This window comes from Callospermophilus lateralis, chromosome 18 (assembly GCF_048772815.1).
Source record: "Callospermophilus lateralis isolate mCalLat2 chromosome 18, mCalLat2.hap1, whole genome shotgun sequence".
Taxonomy (NCBI): domain Eukaryota; kingdom Metazoa; phylum Chordata; class Mammalia; order Rodentia; family Sciuridae; genus Callospermophilus; species Callospermophilus lateralis.
The window spans coordinates 16,987,577-17,007,787 of record NC_135322.1 but is presented as its reverse complement, the minus strand read 5'-3'; the positions used below and the strand labels follow the sequence as shown (position 1 = coordinate 17,007,787).

Genomic DNA, 20,211 nt, shown 5'->3' with positions numbered 1-20,211 from the left:
CTGTTGTTCAGGAGCACCTGCCAGTCCCTCCAGGTGCCTTTCACTGTTCAACTCCTCAGGGAAGAGTGAAGAACAGGTCAGGCAAAGCATCCGCCTGGTGGCACTCACCCTCCAGAAAGTGGCACAGACATTGAAATAAGAACAATAGCCGTGAAACTAGGTAGGCCAAGAGGTTCACTGTGCTAATTGAAGGGCCAGGGAAGGACTTTCCTAGGTGACATTTGAGCTGAGGCTTGATAGAGGACATTTCAAGAACATACTAAGGTAGACGGAAACACCCTGTAGGAGGATCAGACCCAGAATGTGTAAGGAACAGCAGCCAAGCTCTGGTGACTGGAAGGGAGTAAGCCAGGGAGAGAGGAGGAGATGAATGGAGAGGGGCAATGGGGCCTCGTTGCTTTATAACATTTAAGTCCAAGAAACAACTGCTTTTTGCTGTTGGTATTTGGGGAGATGTCCAATATTGTCAAACTTCCCTCCCCTCTGCCTCAGGGAGGTGGCCCAGAACTTCTAGACAGATTTGATCTCTGCCCCAGGGCTCAGTCCAGGCCCTCCAGGGGAGAAAGTGTTTCATCCAACCTAGGATGATAATCTAGGAAACACTAACACAGACCACCCTCATAGGACTGTGACCCGCCTTCCTTTTTTGGCCACTGTTGCCCGAGATTCCTGAGGCAAGTTTTGGTATGGTATCCAGTTCTTCACACAATTACCCCTCTTTTCACTCTGCATCATAATCAACTGTATCATAGCAAACACTTGGCTTATGGGGACCCAAGCTTAGGGACATTTGTTACTCTTGATTATGTCATCGTGAGCCTGGCCTCTTCCTCTCCTCTGTCACCCTGAGTCAGTTTCACCTTCCAGCTCAGGGCCTCACACTTGCAACACGGCTGCTGTGGCACCCAGCAGTACATCCTCGTTCAATCAGAAGCAAAGGCATGAAGCAGAGCAGACCCAAGGTGGCAGGAAAGAAATGCAAATCCTCAGAGTTCTCTCCTTCATCACAGGCAACAGGAATGGAGATTTCTTCAATTTGCTTTTGCTTGGGCCATCCCTCCTCTTCTGGCACAGAATTGGGTTCTCAGCAAGAAAGGAGGGTGGGCTGGTAGTTAGAGAGGATCCAGATCCCCTCTTTCAAATGCAAAGCTTTTTTGCGGGTGGGAGGTACTGAATATTGAACACAGGTTCACTCTACCAATGAGCTACATCGCCACCTATTGGATATGGAAAATGAAAAACCCCAAGAGTGTGGCCTGGGAAAGGGAGTGAATGAAATAGAAAGCCATACACTGATAGCTTTCATCTCTTTCAAGATAAATACTTTTCAGATGCTGGCCACTGGTGGGGAGAAAGTGTTTCATCAAACCTAGAATGATAATCTTTTGGAAACACTAATCTCTTCCAAGATAAATCCTCTCCAGGTGCTAACCACTGACTCCCAACACAAAAACCTAAATTCCTGAATGCCCAAACTGACACACTCACTAAATCACCCATAACCTACATACGCCCAGGCCCTTCTTTGTTCAGTGGCTCATTTTCCACCAGGAGAGTGAGTCCATCAGAACCATGACTCCCCATTCCTGAACAAAAGCATTTGGCTGATCTGTGAAGTTTGCATCTGGCCCAATCTTTTTGTGCTAATACCACCCTTTTTAAAAAACTATTTTTTGAGTGGTATATACACAAAATTAAATGTTATTCGGCCATAAAGAAGAATGAAATTATGGCATTTGCTGGTAAATCTATGGAACTGGAGACTATCATGCTAAGTGAAGTAAGCCAGTCCCAAAAAACCAAAGACCAAATGTTCTCTCGATATATGAATGCTGACTCAGAACAGACACGGGTCATGGGGAGGTTCACCAGATTAGACAGTGGGAAGTGGATGGAGGGAGGGGGGATGGAAAAGGAAAAGAAAGTAGAATGAATCAGACATAACTTTCCCATGTTCATATATGAATACACAACTCATCACGTATAACCACAAAAATGGGAAGTTAGACTCCATGTATGTATGATATGTCACAATACATTCTACTGTCACGTATAACTAAAAATAACAAATTAAAAAAATTTTAAAGTTTTATTTTGAGACAGGATCTTGCTAAATTGCCTAGGCTGGTCTCCAACTTATGATTCTCCTGTCTCAGCCTCCTAAGTAGCTAGGATTACAGGCATGCACTACCATGCCCAGCCCAAATGCCAAGTTTTTAATCCCTGGAAAAATCAGAGTTGCTCTTTGGACAAACCATATGGTTAAGAAACCCCTGATGGGGGGGCTGGAATTGTGGCTCAGTGATGGAGCGCTTGCCTCACACGTGTGAGGCACTAGGTTCGTTCCTCAGCACCACATAAAAACAAATAAACAAAATAAAGGTATTGTGTCCACCTACAACTAAATACATATATGAAGAAGAAGAAGAAGAAACCCCTGCTGGGGGGTGGGATTGTAGCTCAGTGGTTGAGCACTTGCCTCACATGCATGAGGCACTGGATTCCATCCTTAACACCACATTAAAAAAAATAAATAAAACAAAGATATTGTGTCCATCTACAACTAAAAAAATTTTTTAAAAAAGAAAGAAAGAAACCCCTGCTGGTGGTGGAGTGTTCAAAGGCAGGAGGTTTGTGAACCAACAGGGCCCCAGCAGGAAGATGCTCACACTCTTAGGGGATATTCCAAAGAGTTAAACAAAGGAGTCATTTGCAAAGATGTGGGCAGGGATCAGGGAAACTGCCAAGGCTGATACAGCATCCAGTACTGGTGCCAGAGGGGAGTTTGTATCACCTGTAGGCAGGAGGCACAAAAGGAGGGAACCCAGAAGAGCAAATCTTGGGGCGAGGGCTGCCCTGAGGGGAGCTGTGGCCCTAGCAACTGCATGGAGGGAGCTGGGGAAATCAACCTCCTGATCTTACTCTCCTCCCCATCTCCTGGGGGACATCCCTTTGTCTAAATCCTGATACTGCCAGTTACCATCTGCTTCCCCAAATGTTGACGTTTAACATCAGAGAAGCGTTGAAGCAAGTGTAGAAAGCAAGAAATTTTATTCAAAGAATAGTAACGCAGACTTCTCCCGGTAGGAAGAAGGGGACCCAGAGTTGGAATCCAAGGGAGAAGAAAGTGCTGTCCCTTTTATATATCTTAAGTTTTCTTTGTTCTCCTGCGCTCTTCTCCCTTATCTTGTTCCTTTCCGGGATCCTACATGCTGGGAGATGCAGGTGGGCTGGAAGGGCCAAGGTGGAGTGCCAGTAGGAAGGGAGCAGCAGCCCAGGGGACATTAATTAGCAGCTCCCTATCTGCTCAGGAATTGCTTCATTAACAACCTTCTTCTGGCTGGACTCAGGGGCACACACTTATAATCCCAGTGGCTAGAGGGAGCCAAGTTCAAAGCCAGCCTCAGCAAAGGCAAAGCGCTAAGCAATTCAGTGAAACCCTGTCTCTAATAAAACACAAAATAGGGCTGGGGATGTGGTTCAGTGGTTGAGTGCCCCTGAATTCAATGCCCATATTCCCTTGAAAAAACAAAAAACCTGAGAGGGGCAGTATAGGCAAGTAACCTTGGTAATCAAAGGGCTCTGGAGGCATTACATTCCAATCTCCCAGGGGGCGGGTCTCTCCCAAACTGGCCTTCATTTTCTCCATCTGACCTGATCACCCAGCTACACTAACTGCCTGTCTTTAATTCTTGCTTCAATCCTACTGGAAGCCAGAGAGCGTGGGACAGGGGGCAACAGGGTCAGTATCCCAGGGCATGGAGCAGGGCTGAGCAGGTTAGAGAAGGGCATGGGAAAAATGATGCCTGGAATAATTTTCTTCCCAAATCCATTTTCAGAAGTAACACAGGAACCAGTTGCCCCAGGAGACTTGGTGGTGGGCATAGAGAACTGAGCACCTGAGAAGAAACAAAAGCAACCAGGAGCTGTGGCCACACCCACAATCCTACTGACTCAGGAGCCTAAGGGAAAAGGATTGCAAGTTCTAGGCTAGCCTAGGTAATTTAGTGAGACCCTTCCTCAAAATTTTAAAAAGTAGGGAGCAGAGGATGTAGCTCAGTGATAAAGCCCTCTAGGTTCAATCCACAGTACTGAAAACAGAAAGTAGCTCTTCCCCACCTACTAGCCACCCTTTGCTGCAACTCACCAGTGTCGCCGCACATCTACCCTTGGCCTCCCCAGTAGCTGAAATGGCCAGGAAAACTCCAGCTCTTACGTACTGAGCTGCCAGACCTGCAAAAGGCACACCAGTCATGGTTGTATAAAATCCAGCAACTGTGATGTGGAGGTGCCACTTAAAACAGCATCAACCGGCTGGGCGCACGCCTGTAATCCCAGCAGCTCAGGAGGCTGAGGCAGGAGGATCGCGAGTTCAAAGCCAGTCTGAGGCAGTAAGCAACTCAGTGAGACTTTATCTCTAAATAAAATACTAAAAAGGGCTGGGGATGTGGCTCAGTGGTCGAATGCCCTTGAGTTCAATCCCCAGTACCCCAAAACAAAAAACCAGCATCAACGGATCCACAGCCTTCCTGGCCACTTCACCCCTCAAGGCCTCTTAACCACCCCCACTAACACATCAGCCTCTGCCACACCCCATGCTAAACACTCTCTGAATCTACCTGTGATCTGCGGGGAATCTTCAACACAAATCTTGACAGGGAGACTCCTTAGTCCCATATTCAGAATGAAGAAACTGGAAGTGAGAAAGCCCAGGTCCAGGAGATTAAATGGCAAAGCTTGAGGCACAGACCCACAGTGATGAAATCAGGAAGACTGACTCTCAGGGCATGTTGTTAGCTCGAATGACAGAGGGCGGGAGGCCCTTTATTCAGCAGCAGAGTCGATGGGTCAAACATTCCATGTGGCTCATTTTGGGGATAGAAAATGGCAGCGGGCTAAAACACGGGTCTGGGTTTTATGGGCTTCATTTAGGGTGGGACAGGAGGGTAGTTCCTGGGGTCCACAATATTAGGGTCAGCTGATCCATTAGGGTAGGCCGGGAGTGTGAATAGGGAATTTCCTGGGGCTTATTGTATTGGGGTTCAGCTGACCCATAGGATAAGGGGTCAGATGCCTGTTCAGTCCTTTTGTGTCCCTTCCTTCCGGCTGAGGCCTGGGATTTTAAATGACAAAAGCTTCAATTTTACCCCAGACAAAGCCATAGGGGAGACAGCTGCAGATAGGAGAGATGTCCTTGGACTTGTTCTCCATATCCTTCAGATATTCCTCCTCACACTGCCAAGTCTTGGTAGAAGGCTCCCTCTGCCTGGAACACCCTCTCCCTTTCACCAGAAACATCTACTTTCAGGGATCACATCCAGGAAGCCATACCTGAATCCCCACACTTGATCAGGAGTCTCTTCTGGGAACCCCAAAGTCCTCCAGGATTTTTCTGTCACAGCTTGGATGGTTCTGCCTGTTCACTCTCTTCAGTTTATTTACTCATTTTACATTTATTTTTATTTCTTTGTTGAACCCAGGACCTGCTAGAAATGCTAAAATATATAATAATAATAATAATGATGATGCTGAGCTCCACCCCAGCCTTTTTCATTTGAGACAGTCTGGTTAAATTGCCCAGGCTGACCTAGAACTCAACAATCCTCCTGCCTCAGCCTCCTGAGTAGCTGGGATTACAGGTGTGAGCCACCACATCTGGGTCCCCTTCACAGCCTTGAGCATCCTGAGCTGTCAATGCTTTATCTTCCGTGGACTTATATGTTCATTTTCAGTGCTGAGCTAGGTTCTGTCTCTAGATAGAACTTAGAAAATTGTTGGTAAATAAATGAGAGAAAATAATTTCATGAGGAGTGTTCAAAATCCTCAATCCCAGTTCAGAAGTTAGATAAGAACTGATGTAGAACAGAGCCTGAACTTCTGGTAAGGTACAGGGAGCCCCTGGCTATATCAGGTGACCCCCTTTAGTTTCCAGACAGCGGGAAAGGGAAGTCACAGGAAATTATTTATTTAAAAAAAAAAAAGTGTTTTAATGCCTGATACACCTGAATAGAGCTGCTGACTATATCAGCTTTGGGTCTCTGAAGATCAGAGAGGTAGAGCCTCCTTCCTGCCTGAGGATGCACAGCCTAGACCTTTATTTTGCCCTTACCTATTGACTCTGCTGTCTTCCCTACACCCTCCAGAGCAGGACAATCACAGTCACCCCCTTCCCCTGCTTCCTCAGACAGCTGCTGTGATTTGAATAACCAAGCACGCTGTTGGATGTCCGGTGGTGACTGATTTGCCTGACAAACAATGCTCAAGTCCTTCTTCCTGCCAGTCCTGGAGCCATGTTTCTCTCCTCTCACCATCCCCCAGAGATGCCTAGGCTCTTTTCCCCTGGCTTGATCCTCTGGGAGTTTTGTCTGTCCCCGAGGCTGCAGAGTACCCTCAGGAACCTGATCTAAAAGAAGGGGGATGAATGACAGGCTTAGGGTCAAGATTACTAGAGCCAGCAAAGTCTGCTCCCTGGGCTTGTCTCAAAATTTGCATAAAAAAAGAGGTTCCTCCCCCACATCCCTCCCTTCCCACCTGGGATAGTGGTCCTGGGCTGAGGTCTGACAGCAGGTGGAGGAGGAAACTCTCTGCTTGTGAGCAACCGCCTCTCCATTCCTGAGGTGATGCCTCGAGTCTTCCTGGTCAGGAGTCGGCGTCCACAACCACCTAACTGGGGCCACCTGCCTGACCAGCTCCGAGGAGATGCCTATATTCCAGGTGGGCCCCTCACTGAGCCTGGGGATGAGGGGCAGGGGAAGAGGCAAGGCATCACCACCAGCTTTCTCTCTTCAGACTGCAGCAGCCTGGCCGGGCCACCGGCACATCAGTCTTCCCGCCTTGGGGACCCCTGGGCAGCGGTGAGTCTGCAGCTGACCATCAGGCCCCAGCTGTTTTGCCCCTTCCAAAAGCTGACAGTCCCTTACTCCTGAGCCCGTTTACACATGCCCTTCAGCCCCAAGACCTGTTTTCCCTGCTGGGAATGCCATTCCTGTCCTAGAATGAGTTCAGTTAGGTCTCAATGAAGCCCCGTACTCCTTGGGTAGACTGCCGCAGATCTCTACGTCCAGTGGGGCAGAGAAGGATCCCAGCGAACGAGTGGATGGTGATTAATTTTTATGCCAGAACATGGGACAAGGTGATAAGAGCAGGATGGGGGCTAAGGGTTACTGGGCCCTCTCAGAAGGGGTATTTCAGCTGTGCATGCAAGGGAAGAAGGGAAGCATAGCCAGAATGCAAATGTGATCAAGGTTAGTTCACTATTTATTCTGAGCCAGGTGCTAAGCACTTAACAGTAGTAAGACAAAAATCCACACTGTAATCAATTTTTATTTCTGATTGGTGCTGAGGACAGACAATAAAACTAGAAAAATATGTGTTAGTATGTTGGAGGATGATACTTGCTATGGAGAAATGTCAAGCAAGGCAAGCATGATGGGGTTTGGTTAGGAAAGGCCCTGGGGAGAAGGTGGCATGTGTTTGCACTGATCAGACTCCAGCCTTCCTCATCCTGCATTCTGAGTACTTTGTAAGTATTTTTATGCCAAGTATGGGCAGGGTCCAGATGGAGGGGCTAACTTCTGCATCCCCTTGGCAGCCCATGCAAGGAACCCTGGCCTCTGCTCCCAGGAGCCCTGGGACACTTGGCTGCCCTCTCTGCCCCAAGGCCTTCCCACTGCAGCGCATGCTGACACGACACCTCAAGTGCCACAGTCCAGCTCGCCGCCATGTGTGCCGCTGCTGTGGCAAAGGCTTTCACGATGCCTTCGATCTCAAGCGCCACATGAGGACTCACACTGGTGAGTAGTGGCAAGGACTGTGAGGGGCTTCTAGACCAGTTGGGATGGTGATGGAATGAAGGCAGGTGCCCTGGATGTGGAATTTCCAGTGTCTGTGTACCTAGGGCAGGGACACAGGTAACAGGAGGCCTGAGACTTGATGTACCTCAGACCCCAGCAAGTGGGTATAAGGTGATGCCACGGTAGTGGAGACAAGATGGATGCTGGCTACAGAACTCAGGTCCTAAATCGCAGGGTGCAAAGGAACATCTCCCACCATCTTCCCCAGGGGAAGGAATTTTCTAGTGAGGGACAGTGGTCACAGGGGTTTGGCCCATGTTTGTACTGGGTGGCGGGTAGCAAATGGGTCATAAATAGAAGTTTGATGAGTTTGGGATAGGGGCAGGAAATGCTCAATTTTGGAGAGGAAGGTGGCAAACCTTTAGTCAGAAGGCCATTTCCCTGCCCGACTCTGCACCCCTTCTTCACAGGAATCCGGCCATTCCGTTGTGGAGCTTGTGGTAAAGCATTTACCCAGCGATGCTCCCTGGAAGCACACCTCGCCAAGGTGCATGGGCAGCCGGCCAGCTATGCTTACCGTGAGCGCAGGGAGAAGCTGCATGTGTGTGAGGACTGTGGCTTCACCAGTTCACGGCCCGATGCCTATGCACAGCACCGCACCCTGCATGGGGCCACCTGAGACTGTACCAGCATCTTACCCATGAAGCAAATAAACTTCAGGAAACAAACAAACAGAACCTGGCATTTATTAGGAGAAAGAGAGAGGGGTCACTCGGTCCAGCGGTGGCCACAGTGTGGGGCAGTACATACATAATACAGGCGCATGGCATCCTGGTAGAAAGGATAATTGGTTAGAAGGGTCTGGAGCCTCCAGAGCACAGCATAGGACCCTCCACCCAGCAGGACCTCATCCCAAAAGAACAGCCAAGGAAACTTTCCCAATGTTAAGGATCCAGTCCAGGATTCAGGGAAGAGCAGGATCACCCCAATATTTATATCTCCACCCACAGGGAAAGACCAAGCCCCAGGTTCCCAGGAAACTTGCCCCAGCCAACTCACTTCAGCCCGGGCACTATGTGACTGGAAGAACACCGCCTCTTTGTGGCCGCACCTGAAGGGAAGGCCCAGTCACCCAGTTTAATACACCTTTCCCACCTCTCTCCACCACCCAGTAGGACAAGCCATGCTCCCGCCCCATTGCTAGCTGCCAACTCACTTCTGGCATGGATGGTCCTCGGTCCGTGGTAACGTGGGGTCCTGGGACACATCAGCAATGATCTGGGTCAGTTCGCTGCAGGAATGGGGAGGTAAATAAATAAGCTCAGACCTGGACTCCCAAGACAACACCCTTGCCCCCAATCCCTGGTCACGAGACACTCACTCCACTTCGTGCGTGATTTTGTTGACGTAGATGCAGCTGTTATCGGCTTCCTGCTGATAATCACAATTACGGCACTGTGAAAGGTCGAGTGTGGCGGGTCACCAAGAGACTAGGGGTCACCAATAGGAATGGGAGGGCAGGGAGATTCCCGGAGGGGATGACTACGGGCCGGATGGACAAGAAAGTGATAGGTGAGACCAATACACTTCGGGAGCGAATAGGAAGTGTGTGTCTTACAAAGTAGCACTCTGCCACGAGGGGATCCAGTGGGGCGGCTGGAGGCCATGGGGAGGCCTGCGAGCTCGCACTCACCGCATAAAGCAGAATGCGGTTCTCCTTGTCTTCCTTGGGGTACAACATGTTGTTACTGTAGGGAGGAGGAAGTCAGAGGTCAGCCCTTGAGCAAGTCCTTGCTCCCCTTCCGCACCTACTTCCCTTCTCACCATTCCTGGCAGAATCGAATGCCCACGAAGCCCGGTTCGTAGGTCCCATCTGGTTCCATAGCGACGAACTGCCTGTCAAGCCTTCCGCACTTGCTCCGCCGCGCTACAGGTCGCGGGAAGGGTCAGGCCAAGCAGCGGCGCCAAAGAGGGCCGGAGCCGCGCACGTGTATAAGCTGACGGTAGCCCTGTGCTCGGTTTCTCCGCGCTTAGGTTTGGCTGATTGCTTCCCTTGATTTAATTTTTTAAAAATATTCTATGGCAATTGCTTCCAATTTTGGGACTTCGCCACCCCGTTTTACAGAATAGGATGGATATAGTGCAAAATCCGGGAATATGATGCACAAAGTGACCCCCTAGGTGCCTGACATAAATAGAAGAAGCCATTACTCTGTTTGGATCCACGCCAGTGCACACGCGCCACGCTTACCCTTCGCGGACCGGGATAACTCCTGCCAGTTCTTCCTCCCAGCTTCAGCTTCGGCCCGACCCGGCCGTTTCCGGTGTGGCTATTGGAAGAATTGTGAACTATAAAAGGCCTCTCGGGATTGGCTGGGTCTAAGAAGAGGGCGAGTCCTTTTCCTGGCAGTGGAGAAGGGACAGCGGCGATTGGTGGATCCTAAAAGTGAGAGCGCGTGGATTGGTCTGGTCCAGGAGTGGGGGCGGGGCTGGTATCCCAGAAGCAGCGGCGGCGGAGCCGGTGTGAGACGGCTGTATCGGGCTGCAGGCCACTGCAAGGCGCGGCGAAATGGAGGTGGCGGGAATATCGGCGCCCACAGTGACCGTTTTCATTAGCAGCTCCCTCAACAGTTTCCGCTCTGAGAAGCGGTACAGTCGGAGTCTCACCATCGCTGAGTTTAAGGTGTGACTGGGGGGCGGGGTCTAGAGGGGTGGGGCAAAAAATGCGGGGTTTCCCGAAGGTGGGGAGGGGCCTGAATGTAGGGGGCGGGGCTAGAGATTTCTGAGGTTGCGGAGCCTGGAGACCTGGCCTATGCAGATGGGGCCAGAGAGAATCTGAGATTGCAGAGAGTAGGGGCGAGTCCAGAGAAAAACCCGGTGCTCCAGAAGGCAGGAGCTAGAGTAGAAGAGGTGGGGCCGGGAAGGCCCCTCAGAACCTCCTAGGCCCTGGATGGTCTTTTAGAGAAGCAGAGATAGGGTGATGGTTGCTAATAATAGGCGGAGCCTCAGGGCAGATGATGGGGTCACTGACTCCCTTTCTCCTCATCCCCGCAGTGTAAACTGGAGCTGGTGGTGGGCAGCCCTGCTTCCTGCATGGAACTGGAGCTGTATGGAGTTGATGACAAATTCTACAGCAAGTTGGATCAGGAGGATGCATTGCTGGGCTCCTATCCTGTAGATGACGGCTGCCGCATCCATGTGAGGCCACCCAGCTGGGATCTCATACCTCATTAATTCACTTACTCAACAGATATTTGCTGTGCTTGCCCTGTGTAATAACCCATATAAGCCCTGCCCTCATGGCATCCCCAGTCCAGCACAGATAGAAACCAATAGATAGTGACAACCCAGAGTAGTCTGTGCTAGGATAGTAAAAGCTTAGGGAACTGGGGGTACCCAGAAGTGTTACTTGACTGCACCTGGAGGTTTCAGAAAGAGCTTTCTGGAAGAAGGGACATTTGAGCTGAGACCTAAAGGATGCGCAAAGAGGTAGAAGGGGCATGCCCAAGTAGATGGAAAAAAGTGTACAGAGTTCTAGAGCATGAGGTGAGCCTCTGTGAGCAATGAGGCTAGACAGGTTGGGAGAAGCTAGAATGCAGAGGACCTCTTTGTGCCTACATTGTTCTTTCTCTGCTTAGCATTCCCCTCTCCCACCTCAGTCTTTACCCGGCACATTGTTCCTTAGACATCCCAGGTGAACTCCACTTTAGGGCCTTTGCATGTGCTGTATTATATTTATTATATTTTCTTCATGATAATTCTTTATATGTCCACATGGCTTCCCCCTTTCTTCTTATGTTTACTTAAAATGTCATCTTTTGCTGGGCAAAGTGGCATGTGCCTATAATCCCAGCAACTCTGGTTGCTGAAGCAGGAGGATCACAAATTTGAAGACAGCCTCAGCAATTTAGTGAGGCCCCTAAGCAACTTAGTGAGGCCCTGTCTCAAAATTAAAAAATAAAAAGGGGCGGGGGGTTAGCTCAGTGGTAAAGTGCCCCTGGGTTCAATCCCCAGTACCAAAAAAAAAAAAAAAAAGTCACATTTCAAGTGACACCTTCACATGCCTAAATATAAAATTATAATTTCATCCCTTCCCTCCTTTTTGTTCTGTATTTTAGATTTTTAAATTTTTTTATTTCAACACAGGGGCTTACTGTCTGGCTTTGAACTTGGAATCCTCCTCCCTCAGCCTCCCAGGTTTGCTTGGATTACAGATATATTGTCATTGCATCTGAGTATATTTTAAATTTTTGCTCATAGCTCTTATCACTCTCTGACATACTCTGGATTTTTCTCATTGGTCTGGTTTATTTTGTGTCTCCCTGATTTGAGTGTCCAGGAGAGTGGAAATTTTCATCACTCTATTTCACTGCTGTGTCCTCAGCATCTGGAACAATGCCTGGCACAGAGGATACTCAGTGAATCACTGTTGGATGATGAGTTGACTCTACAAAATAAGACCAAGAGGTCAAGTGCAGGACGCATACCTATATCCCAGAAACTTGGTAGGCTGAGGCAGGAGGATTGCAAGTTCAAGGCCAACCTCAGCAACTTAGCAAGACCCTTGGAAACTTAGTAAGGCCCTCCCCCAAAATAAAAAATAAGAACTGGTAAAGCAGGAGTGCTTTACCAGTACACCCCCCCACCACCAAAAAAAAAAGACCAAGAAGATGATATAATTATCCTCATTTTGCAGAGGACAAAACTCAACTTCAGGATGAAATATACTTTCTTAAGCATGAAATATTGATAGAATTTTTCATTTTGTCTGCACGACTCTAGAAGTTCATGCACCCAGAGTAATGGTTCTTTATTTTCTGTCCTTTGTTATTCAATAATTGTTCATTGAACATTTATATTGTGCCAGGAGTATAGCTGTGAGTCATATCTGAGGAGGTCTCTATTTTAGCCGTGTCTAGTGTGTGAGGTAGATGTTAGCCAAATGATCACAGGAGCAAATATGAAAGGTAAGTTTTAACTGAGGGCCTTGCAGGAGATCATGGAGCTGGGAGATCCTATACTGGGGTATCTAACCTATCAGTGAGGTCTGGGAGGATTCCTGGAGCGGGTGCTGTTTGATCAGAGACCTACAGAAAAGGGAGAGTTAACCAAAAAGGGGAAAAGGTGCTCTGGCAGGAGGACATAGCACATGCAAACACCCTGAGGTGGGAGGGAGCACAGTGAGTGCCGGACTGTGGGTAAAGAAAGTGGGAACTGGGAAGGAGTCAGCCTAAGGGCCCTGCTCTGACTCAGGTTTTCACAAGCTCCCTTGGGCTGCAGGTGAGGAACAGACTGGGGGACAGGAGGAACAGGGACACCAGGAGGGGGATACTGTAAGAGTCCAGATGAAGTGATGGGCAGGACTAGCAGTTATGAGTCAGGACTCTGCTGGGCCCACAGAATTGAGACTTGGGGCTGTCCGGCAGCTATAGCCGAGGGATGCAAGTGGGGTCAGTCATGGGTAGCAGCACCCTCAATCAAGAGGGCTTCACACCCATGTGGTATATCCCAGGCTATTCAAGGACGGTGTCCCAGGGTTAGAACCTCTGGGAATTTTGTTTTTTTCCTAAAATTCCTTTTCTGTTGGTAAATATCAGCTACATGCACTGCTTAAAATGACAGTTTTTCAAACTTTAAAAAAATTCATGACCTAGGCAATAGAAATTCTTATCGATCCTAGACTCGGAGGTAAGGACCATTTTTATTTTGCCGTGTTAGCCTAGTGGTTCAGACTAAACACTTTAGGATTGTCCTTGATCCCTCTCTTTCCCCACTCTTTTCCCCACTCCCAATCTGTCACAAACCCTGTTGGCTCCACCTACAAAATCATCCCGAATCTAAATTCTTCCCCTACTCCCACTGCACCCACCCTGGTCCAACCTTCACCCCTCCCTCCTGGACATCCCAACCCCTCCCCTGGCCTCATTGCTCCCATCCCTACCCCAACAGTCTGCAGCAGAGAGAGCCTATGAACCCCTGATCCATATGAGAGCCATCTCTGCACCACAATGCAGGTAAAACCCAAAGTTTACAGTGATCTGTTATCTTTCCCATTCTCCCATTGGCTCCCTTCACCGCACCCACAACAACTTCTCCTCCAGAAGGTCAAGGATGTATCTGCTTCTGGTTTTCACACCTGCTGTTCCTTCTCATCCTTCAGGCTTTGGCTCAGACATCCCCTCCTCTTGAAAGCCTGCCCTGTCCACCTTCCCATGCTCCTTATCTTCTTTGTTGTATTTTTGTCTTTCGCCCTGGCCATCAAGTAGCGTTTAGTCCTTGTCTCTATTTGTCTGTTTACGGCTGGATCCCCCAGCACAGCAGAATAAGCACTGCCTGCGGGCATGGGATGTCTCTTTTTATACCATGTTCCCAGTGCCCAGCTCAGGACCTCCGGGGTACCTTTGGAGGAGCTCCATAAGCAATGAGTGGGTGAACATTTGGAATAGCTCAAGAAGAGGTGTTCTGGAGATGGGGGCCATCCTGCGAGGGTCCCAGAGTCCCAGTGAGGATAGATGTACTGCCTAGAGGGCTATGAGCCGTCTGATCTCTGCCAGTTAGATTCATTGACTTCAGGGCTATCAGTGATATGGGTGCTAGTGTGTAGGGTACATCTCGGGGCAGTCCAGCCTCCAGGGTTTTGGAAGGCGAGGAGAAAGGAAAGATGGCCAGTGTAGATATCTACTCTTGTCCCTTCTGCTGGGCTCAGGAGAGGGGAGATAGCTGGGATAAAGGTGAAGGTGTCTTTTTCAAATCAGGAAAGGCTTGAGTGTGTAGAGTGCTCTAGCATGCAGCTGTACCCTAGCATCCCAGGCCTTCCTGGCTAGACTGATTCCTGCTGACCTTCCTCTCCTCACCACAGGTCATTGACCACAGTGGTGCCCGCCTTGGAGAGTATGAGGACGTGTCCAAAGTGGAAAAATTTGAGCTCTCTCAAGAAGCCTATGACCAGAGGCAAGGTACAGAACACATGGGATGGGATGGATGAGGGTGTGTGGTAAGAAGCCAGGTAGGACTGAGAGGACCATCACAGGGAGGTCAGAAATCAGGCAGAGGGCTTGGGAAGATGGAGGAAGGGGTGAGGTTCATTGTGGGTACCTATGAGGGCATGGGACTGTGGGTACATGATTAAGGTGCACAGGGCATGGGGTAGGAATGGGGACTCCTAAGTATGTGAGGGGAAGCAAATGAGGGCTAGGAAGATGAAGGGGCCTTTGGGGAATGCAGGAGAATGGTTTGTGGGGAGCATTCAGGGCCAGATGGAGGCATGGGGTGGGGCAGATGGGGTATAAGGACAGAATCTAGTGGGCTGTGGAGAGGACAGAATGGCAGTCAGTTCAGGCTTCTGCTGATGGGTCAGAATGTGTGGTGGGAAGGAAGGGGGCTTGCAGCGACTGGTTGAAGGTGAACCTAAGACTGGAGGGATATGTAAGAAGATGGGGTCACGTTACAGGGCACACACCTGTAATCCCAGTGACCTGGGAGGCTGAGTCAGGATTGCAAGTTTGAGGACAATCTCAGCAACTTAGTCAGAACCTGTCTCAAAAAATAAAAAAGGCTGGGATGTGGCTCAGTGGTAAAGCAGTGCCCATGGGTTACTTCCTCAGTACAAAAAAAAGATGGGGTCATGTGAAGGACTGGAGGCTGGTTGCATCCCTTTAGTTTCTAGATTGTAGGGAGACCCCAGGAGTCACGGGAAAAAATCAAAGCTATGGTGGGAGACTTATGGAGCTTGGGGACAGCTCTCTGACACCTAGAAGAAATACTCTGTGAATATAGAATATTCTAGCCCCTTGTGGCTGGATGTTATCTGAAGAGGTCGGAGACACATCCCCAGAGATCAGGTCTGACCCTGTCCCCCACCCTGCCCACAGACACAGTTCGCTCCTTCCTGAAGCGCAGCAAGGTAGGCCGATACAATGAAGAGGAGCGAGCACAGCAAGAAGCCGAGACCAACCAGCGCCTTGAAGAGGAGAAGGCCCAAGCCAGCACCATTTCTGTGGGCAGCCGCTGTGAGGTGCGGGCACCTGGACAGGCCAGTCGCCGGGGCACTGTCATGTATGTAGGTATGTGGCTCACAGGATTCCTGGGTCCCAAGATACCATTCATTCATTCAGTTGAGTCTCTGAGACCTTATGCTTTGTCCTGAGGTTGGCAATGCCAGGGCCTTGGCATTCAAGGAAATTCCAATTCCAGTTGACAGTGACAACCCAGAGCGTTGATGGTGGAAAAGTGAGAGGCGCAGATAAAATTCATGGATCGTACAACTCGCTCATTAAGTAGTTTTTAGTATGTTCAGAGAATTGTGCTACATCGCTAATTGTCAATTTTGGAATATTTCTGTTATCCTCACAGGATATCCTAAAACCATTATCAGCCTTACCCCATTTCTGAAGCCTTACCTCCCCAGCCCTAGCCAACCACTAATCTACATTCTCTCTCTGTAGATTTGCCTATTCTGGTTGTTTCCTATGAAAGGAATCCTAAATATGCAGTCCTTGGCTGTATTCACATATTGTTTTCAAGGTTCATCCGTATTGTGCATGTATCAGTATTTTGCATTATATAGATATACCATGTTTTATTTGTTCATTCATCAGTTGATGGACATTTGGGTCATTTCCATTCTTTAGCTATTATGAATAATGCTGTATGAACATTCTCATATAGTAAGCTTTTGCATGGACATGTTCTCATTTCTGTATACCTAAGAGGAGAATTTGCCTCACATGTAATTCTTTGCTTAACCTTTGGAGGAATTGCCAGCCTGTTTCCTAAAGCAGCTGCACCATTTTACATTTCCACCAGCAAGGTTCCAATTTCTTCACATTTTCACCCACACAATTGTTATCTGTCATTTTTATTCTAGGTATTCTGGTGGGTGTGAAGTAGAACATCATGTTTTTGATTTGTGTCTTTTTGATAGCTAATAATGTTGAGCATCATTTCATGTCTTCTTGGCCATTAGTGTATTTTCTTTGAAGAAATGTCTACTCATATCCTTTGCCCAATTTTTAGTTGGGTTGTGTTGTTTTTTTTGTTGTTTTTGTTGTGTTTTGTTGTTTTTTGCTGTGCATAATTTGCTAGGATTTCCCTAACCAGGTACCACACATAGAGTGGTTAAAACAGCAGAAGTTGATTTCTTAAGAGTTTTGGAGCCTAGCAACCCAAGGTTAAATGTTAATGTTTATTCGGAGGCCTCTCAGAGATGTGGCAGTGCCATCCCATCTTAAGTTTTGTGTGTCTGGGGGAATGGAGATTGAAGTAAGGGTACTCTGCTACTGAGTCACATCCCCAATCCTTTTTAGTTTGTTTTGAGAAAAAGTCTTGCTGGGGCCCCCCTTGAACTTGAAGTTCTGCCTCAGCCTCTCAAGCCACTGAGATCACAGATGTGTACCACCAAACCCAGCCCCCTTAGGTTTTACAAAGACCTCTTCGTGCCTGGTACCATGGTGCACACTTGTAATTCCAGCAGCTTGGGAGGCTGAGGCAGGAGGATCACCAGTTCAAAGCCAGCCTCAGCAACTTAGTGAGGCCCTAAGAACTTAGTAAAACCCTGTCTCTAAATGAAATTTTTAAAAAAGGAGCTGGGGATGTGGCTCAGTGGTTAAGCACCCCTGGGTTCAATCCTGGTACCAAAAAAAAAAACCCAAAACCTCTTGGATAAGTGAATAGGGGGCAGGGTGGGAGCTAGGAGATCAGCAAAGCTGCTACCATCTTGGTCTGACAGGAGATAAAGGTGGTCCTGGGTGGAAGCAATCAAAGTAGCAAGGAGTGATTTTCACCAGGACAGGCTTTCCTTGATGAGCAAGCACAGATTCCAGGTGAGATGTGTCCAGAGGTTTCATCAGAATTTCTCTTCTGGGCAGGACTCACAGATTTCAAGCCCGGCTACTGGATTGGTGTCCGCTATGATGAGCCATTAGGGAAAAACGATGGCAGGTAACAAGTGTTCCATTGAGACATCTGTGTATGTGTGTCTGGGAATGCATATGTGAACATGTATGTGTAATTCCACGCATGCTGCTGAGTGAGCCTGTTATAATGTCATACTGCATTTTGAGTGGGAGCCACATGGGATCCTTTGACCACTGCTTCCCCATCATGTTCTGCAGTGTGAATGGGAAACGCTACTTTGAATGCCAGCCCAAGTATGGAGCCTTCGTCAAGCCATCGGTTGTGACAGTGGGGGATTTCCCAGAGGAAGACTATGGGTTGGACGAGATGTGACACCCAGGGAAGGGCATCTCCCTGTTCCAGCTCCTGTCTCAGCCACTCATTGCCCTTCTCTACATGTGTACCCCTGGCCCTCTGCTCCTGACCTCGTTTTAATTTTATTCACCTTTTTCCCTCCCTTTGATTTTAGAGATTTGTACATTAAATGCATCAAAAACCTGGGAAGTATGTGGAAATGGCATGAAGAAGCTGGGTAAATGAGGATTAAATAAGGACCTAGGCAAAGCAGAGTTTGAGTAGGGTGAGAATTTATTTATTTATTTCTTTACTGGAGTGCTCTACCACTGAGCTACATCCACAGACCTTATTTTTTATCTGAGACACAGGTTCTCACTAAGTTGCTTAGGGCCTTGCTAAATTGCTGAGGCTAGCCTTGTAACTTGTGATCCTCCTGCCTCAGCCTCCCTGGTCACTCAGATTTCGGGCACACATTGGCACCCAGCAAGTCTTTATCCTTCAAGTAATAGCTAAAGGCCTGTGAAATGATTGCTCTTTGTCCTTTGCTATTCAATATAATGTTCTGCAATTTTAACAGAGTCTTCAAATAATAGTAGCTTAAACAGGATGAGAGTTTAATTATTTTTCATATAAAGTCTCATCCAGCCACACATGGCAGGAAGATTGCAGTTCAAAGCCAGTCTCAGAATTTAGCAAGTCCCTAAGCAACCGTGAGAACCTATCTCAAAATAAAAAATGAAAAGTTCTGGGAGGTGGGTGCAGCCCACACCTCTAATCCCAGAGGCTCAGGAGGACGAGGCAGGAGGATAGCAAGTTCAAAGCCAGCCTCAGCAAAATCGAGGCACTAAGCAACTTGCTGAGATCCTGTCGTTAAAGAAAGAAGAAAATAGGACTGAGTCTGTGGCTTCGTGGTCAAGTGCCCCTGAGTTCAATCCCCCGTACCAAAAAAAAAAGTTGTGGGGATGTAGCTCAGCAATAGAGCCCCCTGGGTTCAGTCCCCTGTCCCTCCCCTGCAGGAAAAAAAAAGTCTCATGAAATCAAGAGTTTATATATTAATCTCCCCACACCACTTCAGGGCTGGTTTCCCTCTCCTTGTGTCTTGCTCTCCCATCTACTCATGATTCCTACCTCATCTGCTACAATCAGGAGGAAGAATAGAAGGGGAGGGGAGATGTTTGCCTTTAAGGAAGATGTACAACTACAAACTATCCCTAGTTCATTGGTCAGAATTTTTCTACATTACTACATGTGACACTGCAAAGGAGTCTGGGAAGTGTAGTCTTTGTTCAGGGCAGCCATGTTTCTAGCCAGCTATCAAAAGTTCCTGTATAAAGAAGCAGGGAGGGCTGGGGTTGTGGCTCAGTGGTAGAGCAGTAGAGGCCCCAGGCTCAATCGTCAGCATCACATAAAAACAAATAAATAAAACAGAGGTATTATGTTCAACTAAAAGGATATTTTTAAAAAAGCAGGGAGAGGGTGCTGTGGTACATACCTGTAATCCCAGCACCTTGAGAGGCTGAGGCAGGAGTTCAAAGCCACAGGGAAGCACTGATCAACTCAATGAGACCCTGTCTCTAAAAAAAATACAAAACACGGCTGGGGATGTGGCTCAGTGGTCAAGTGCCAGAGTTAAATCCAAGGTTCAAAAAAAAAAGCAGGGAGACAGAAAGGACAATGAAGGCCAACAAGTAGTCTTGTCACAGTCCCTGTGGGTCGAGGCTTTACCTGTTCATTTAATATTTTAAAGAAAAGAATCCACAGACTAGAAGTGACATGAAGCCTATCCTCATAGCATTACAGAGCCTGGCCGTAGGCATGTGACATGCATTTACAATCAGTGTGTTCTGGGGAGCCTGAATTGCACTATGCATGTGTCTGCAGGTGCAGTGATAACCCTTCATTAGTTTCTGGGAGGGATTCTTCATAGGATGACTATTAATTAGGCTGCTTATTTATTGCAATTACTTAATTATAACTTCTGGAGAAAGGGAAAGCAGCAGCAGGGACAACTACAGTTAAAAAGAATAAAGTTGAACTGCCTGCAAGCTGAGGGGATCCTTGAGAAGCTGTTCACATCTCACATAAAGCCTGATGTTACTCTGATGCCTGTCACAGTAGATAGAGGACACCCCAAATACCTGGACGCTCCCTCAAACACAGGACAACCTATAGACTACGACTAGACAACAGAGTTCACGTGCAAAACAGTGTATACAAATTTCCACAC

At 48.1% G+C, this 20,211-nt stretch overlaps 3 protein-coding genes and 1 long non-coding RNA gene across 8 annotated transcripts; 2 read left to right on the top strand and 2 right to left on the bottom strand.

The window, feature by feature from the left end:
- Positions 1-4,150: 4,150 nt before the first annotated feature.
- LOC143383508 (uncharacterized) lies at positions 4,151-7,832 on the bottom strand. The gene is made up of 4 exons (XR_013089151.1): positions 6,532-7,832; positions 5,332-5,495; positions 4,620-4,693; positions 4,151-4,233 (listed from the first exon to the last, which is right to left on the bottom strand). It is a non-coding gene; the product is annotated as an uncharacterized LOC143383508 (long non-coding RNA).
- Positions 6,621-8,472, top strand: Ovol3 (ovo like zinc finger 3). The gene is made up of 4 exons (XM_076838171.1): positions 6,621-6,714; positions 6,790-6,854; positions 7,592-7,793; positions 8,264-8,472. Exons 1-4 carry the CDS (start codon positions 6,621-6,623, stop codon positions 8,470-8,472), a joined length of 570 nt encoding a protein of 189 aa, XP_076694286.1.
- Positions 8,473-8,508: 36 nt separating this feature from the next.
- On the bottom strand, positions 8,509-10,120 carry Polr2i (RNA polymerase II subunit I). 5 transcript variants are annotated; one of them, XM_076838166.1, is made up of 7 exons: positions 10,045-10,120; positions 9,618-9,845; positions 9,487-9,541; positions 9,175-9,248; positions 9,010-9,084; positions 8,853-8,904; positions 8,509-8,624 (listed from the first exon to the last, which is right to left on the bottom strand). In XM_076838166.1, the coding sequence occupies exons 2-7, from the start codon at positions 9,674-9,676 to the stop codon at positions 8,562-8,564; spliced, it is 378 nt and encodes a 125-aa protein (XP_076694281.1). In that variant the 5' UTR covers positions 9,677-9,845; positions 10,045-10,120; the 3' UTR covers positions 8,509-8,561. The 5 variants fall into 5 exon arrangements, with proteins under 5 accessions (XP_076694281.1, XP_076694284.1, XP_076694285.1 ...); XM_076838169.1 differs by having other exon boundaries at positions 9,175-9,227; XM_076838170.1 differs by having other exon boundaries at positions 9,175-9,224.
- Positions 10,121-10,288: 168 nt separating this feature from the next.
- Tbcb (tubulin folding cofactor B) lies at positions 10,289-18,191 on the top strand. Its single transcript, XM_076837791.1, has 6 exons — positions 10,289-10,476; positions 10,848-10,991; positions 14,653-14,749; positions 15,665-15,856; positions 17,660-17,732; positions 17,906-18,191. Exons 1-6 carry the CDS (start codon positions 10,363-10,365, stop codon positions 18,018-18,020), a joined length of 735 nt encoding a protein of 244 aa, XP_076693906.1. The 5' UTR covers positions 10,289-10,362; the 3' UTR covers positions 18,021-18,191.
- Positions 18,192-20,211: the final 2,020 nt, after the last annotated feature.

What these genes read in the sequence shown, in the direction of transcription:
- Ovol3 (XM_076838171.1), top strand. Translation starts at nt 6,621, where the DNA reads ATGCCTCGAGTCTTCCTGGTCAGGAGTCGGCGTCCACAACCACCTAAC. An exon ending in AGGAGATGCCTATATTCCAG is followed by an intron (nt 6,715 to 6,789) that starts GTGGGCCCCTCA and finishes TTCTCTCTTCAG; the next exon opens with ACTGCAGCAGCCTGGCCGGG. An exon ending in TTGGGGACCCCTGGGCAGCG is followed by an intron (nt 6,855 to 7,591) that starts GTGAGTCTGCAG and finishes TCCCCTTGGCAG; the next exon opens with CCCATGCAAGGAACCCTGGC.
- Polr2i (XM_076838166.1), bottom strand. Translation starts at nt 9,676, where the DNA reads ATGGAACCAGATGGGACCTACGAACCGGGCTTCGTGGGCATTCGATTC. An exon ending in ATTCGATTCTGCCAGGAATG is followed by an intron (nt 9,542 to 9,617) that starts GTGAGAAGGGAA and finishes TCCTCCCTACAG; the next exon opens with TAACAACATGTTGTACCCCA. An exon ending in AAAATCACGCACGAAGTGGA is followed by an intron (nt 9,085 to 9,174) that starts GTGAGTGTCTCG and finishes CCATTCCTGCAG; the next exon opens with CGAACTGACCCAGATCATTG.
- Tbcb (XM_076837791.1), top strand. Translation starts at nt 10,363, where the DNA reads ATGGAGGTGGCGGGAATATCGGCGCCCACAGTGACCGTTTTCATTAGC. An exon ending in ATGACGGCTGCCGCATCCAT is followed by an intron (nt 10,992 to 14,652) that starts GTGAGGCCACCC and finishes TCCTCACCACAG; the next exon opens with GTCATTGACCACAGTGGTGC. An exon ending in AGCCTATGACCAGAGGCAAG is followed by an intron (nt 14,750 to 15,664) that starts GTACAGAACACA and finishes CCCTGCCCACAG; the next exon opens with ACACAGTTCGCTCCTTCCTG.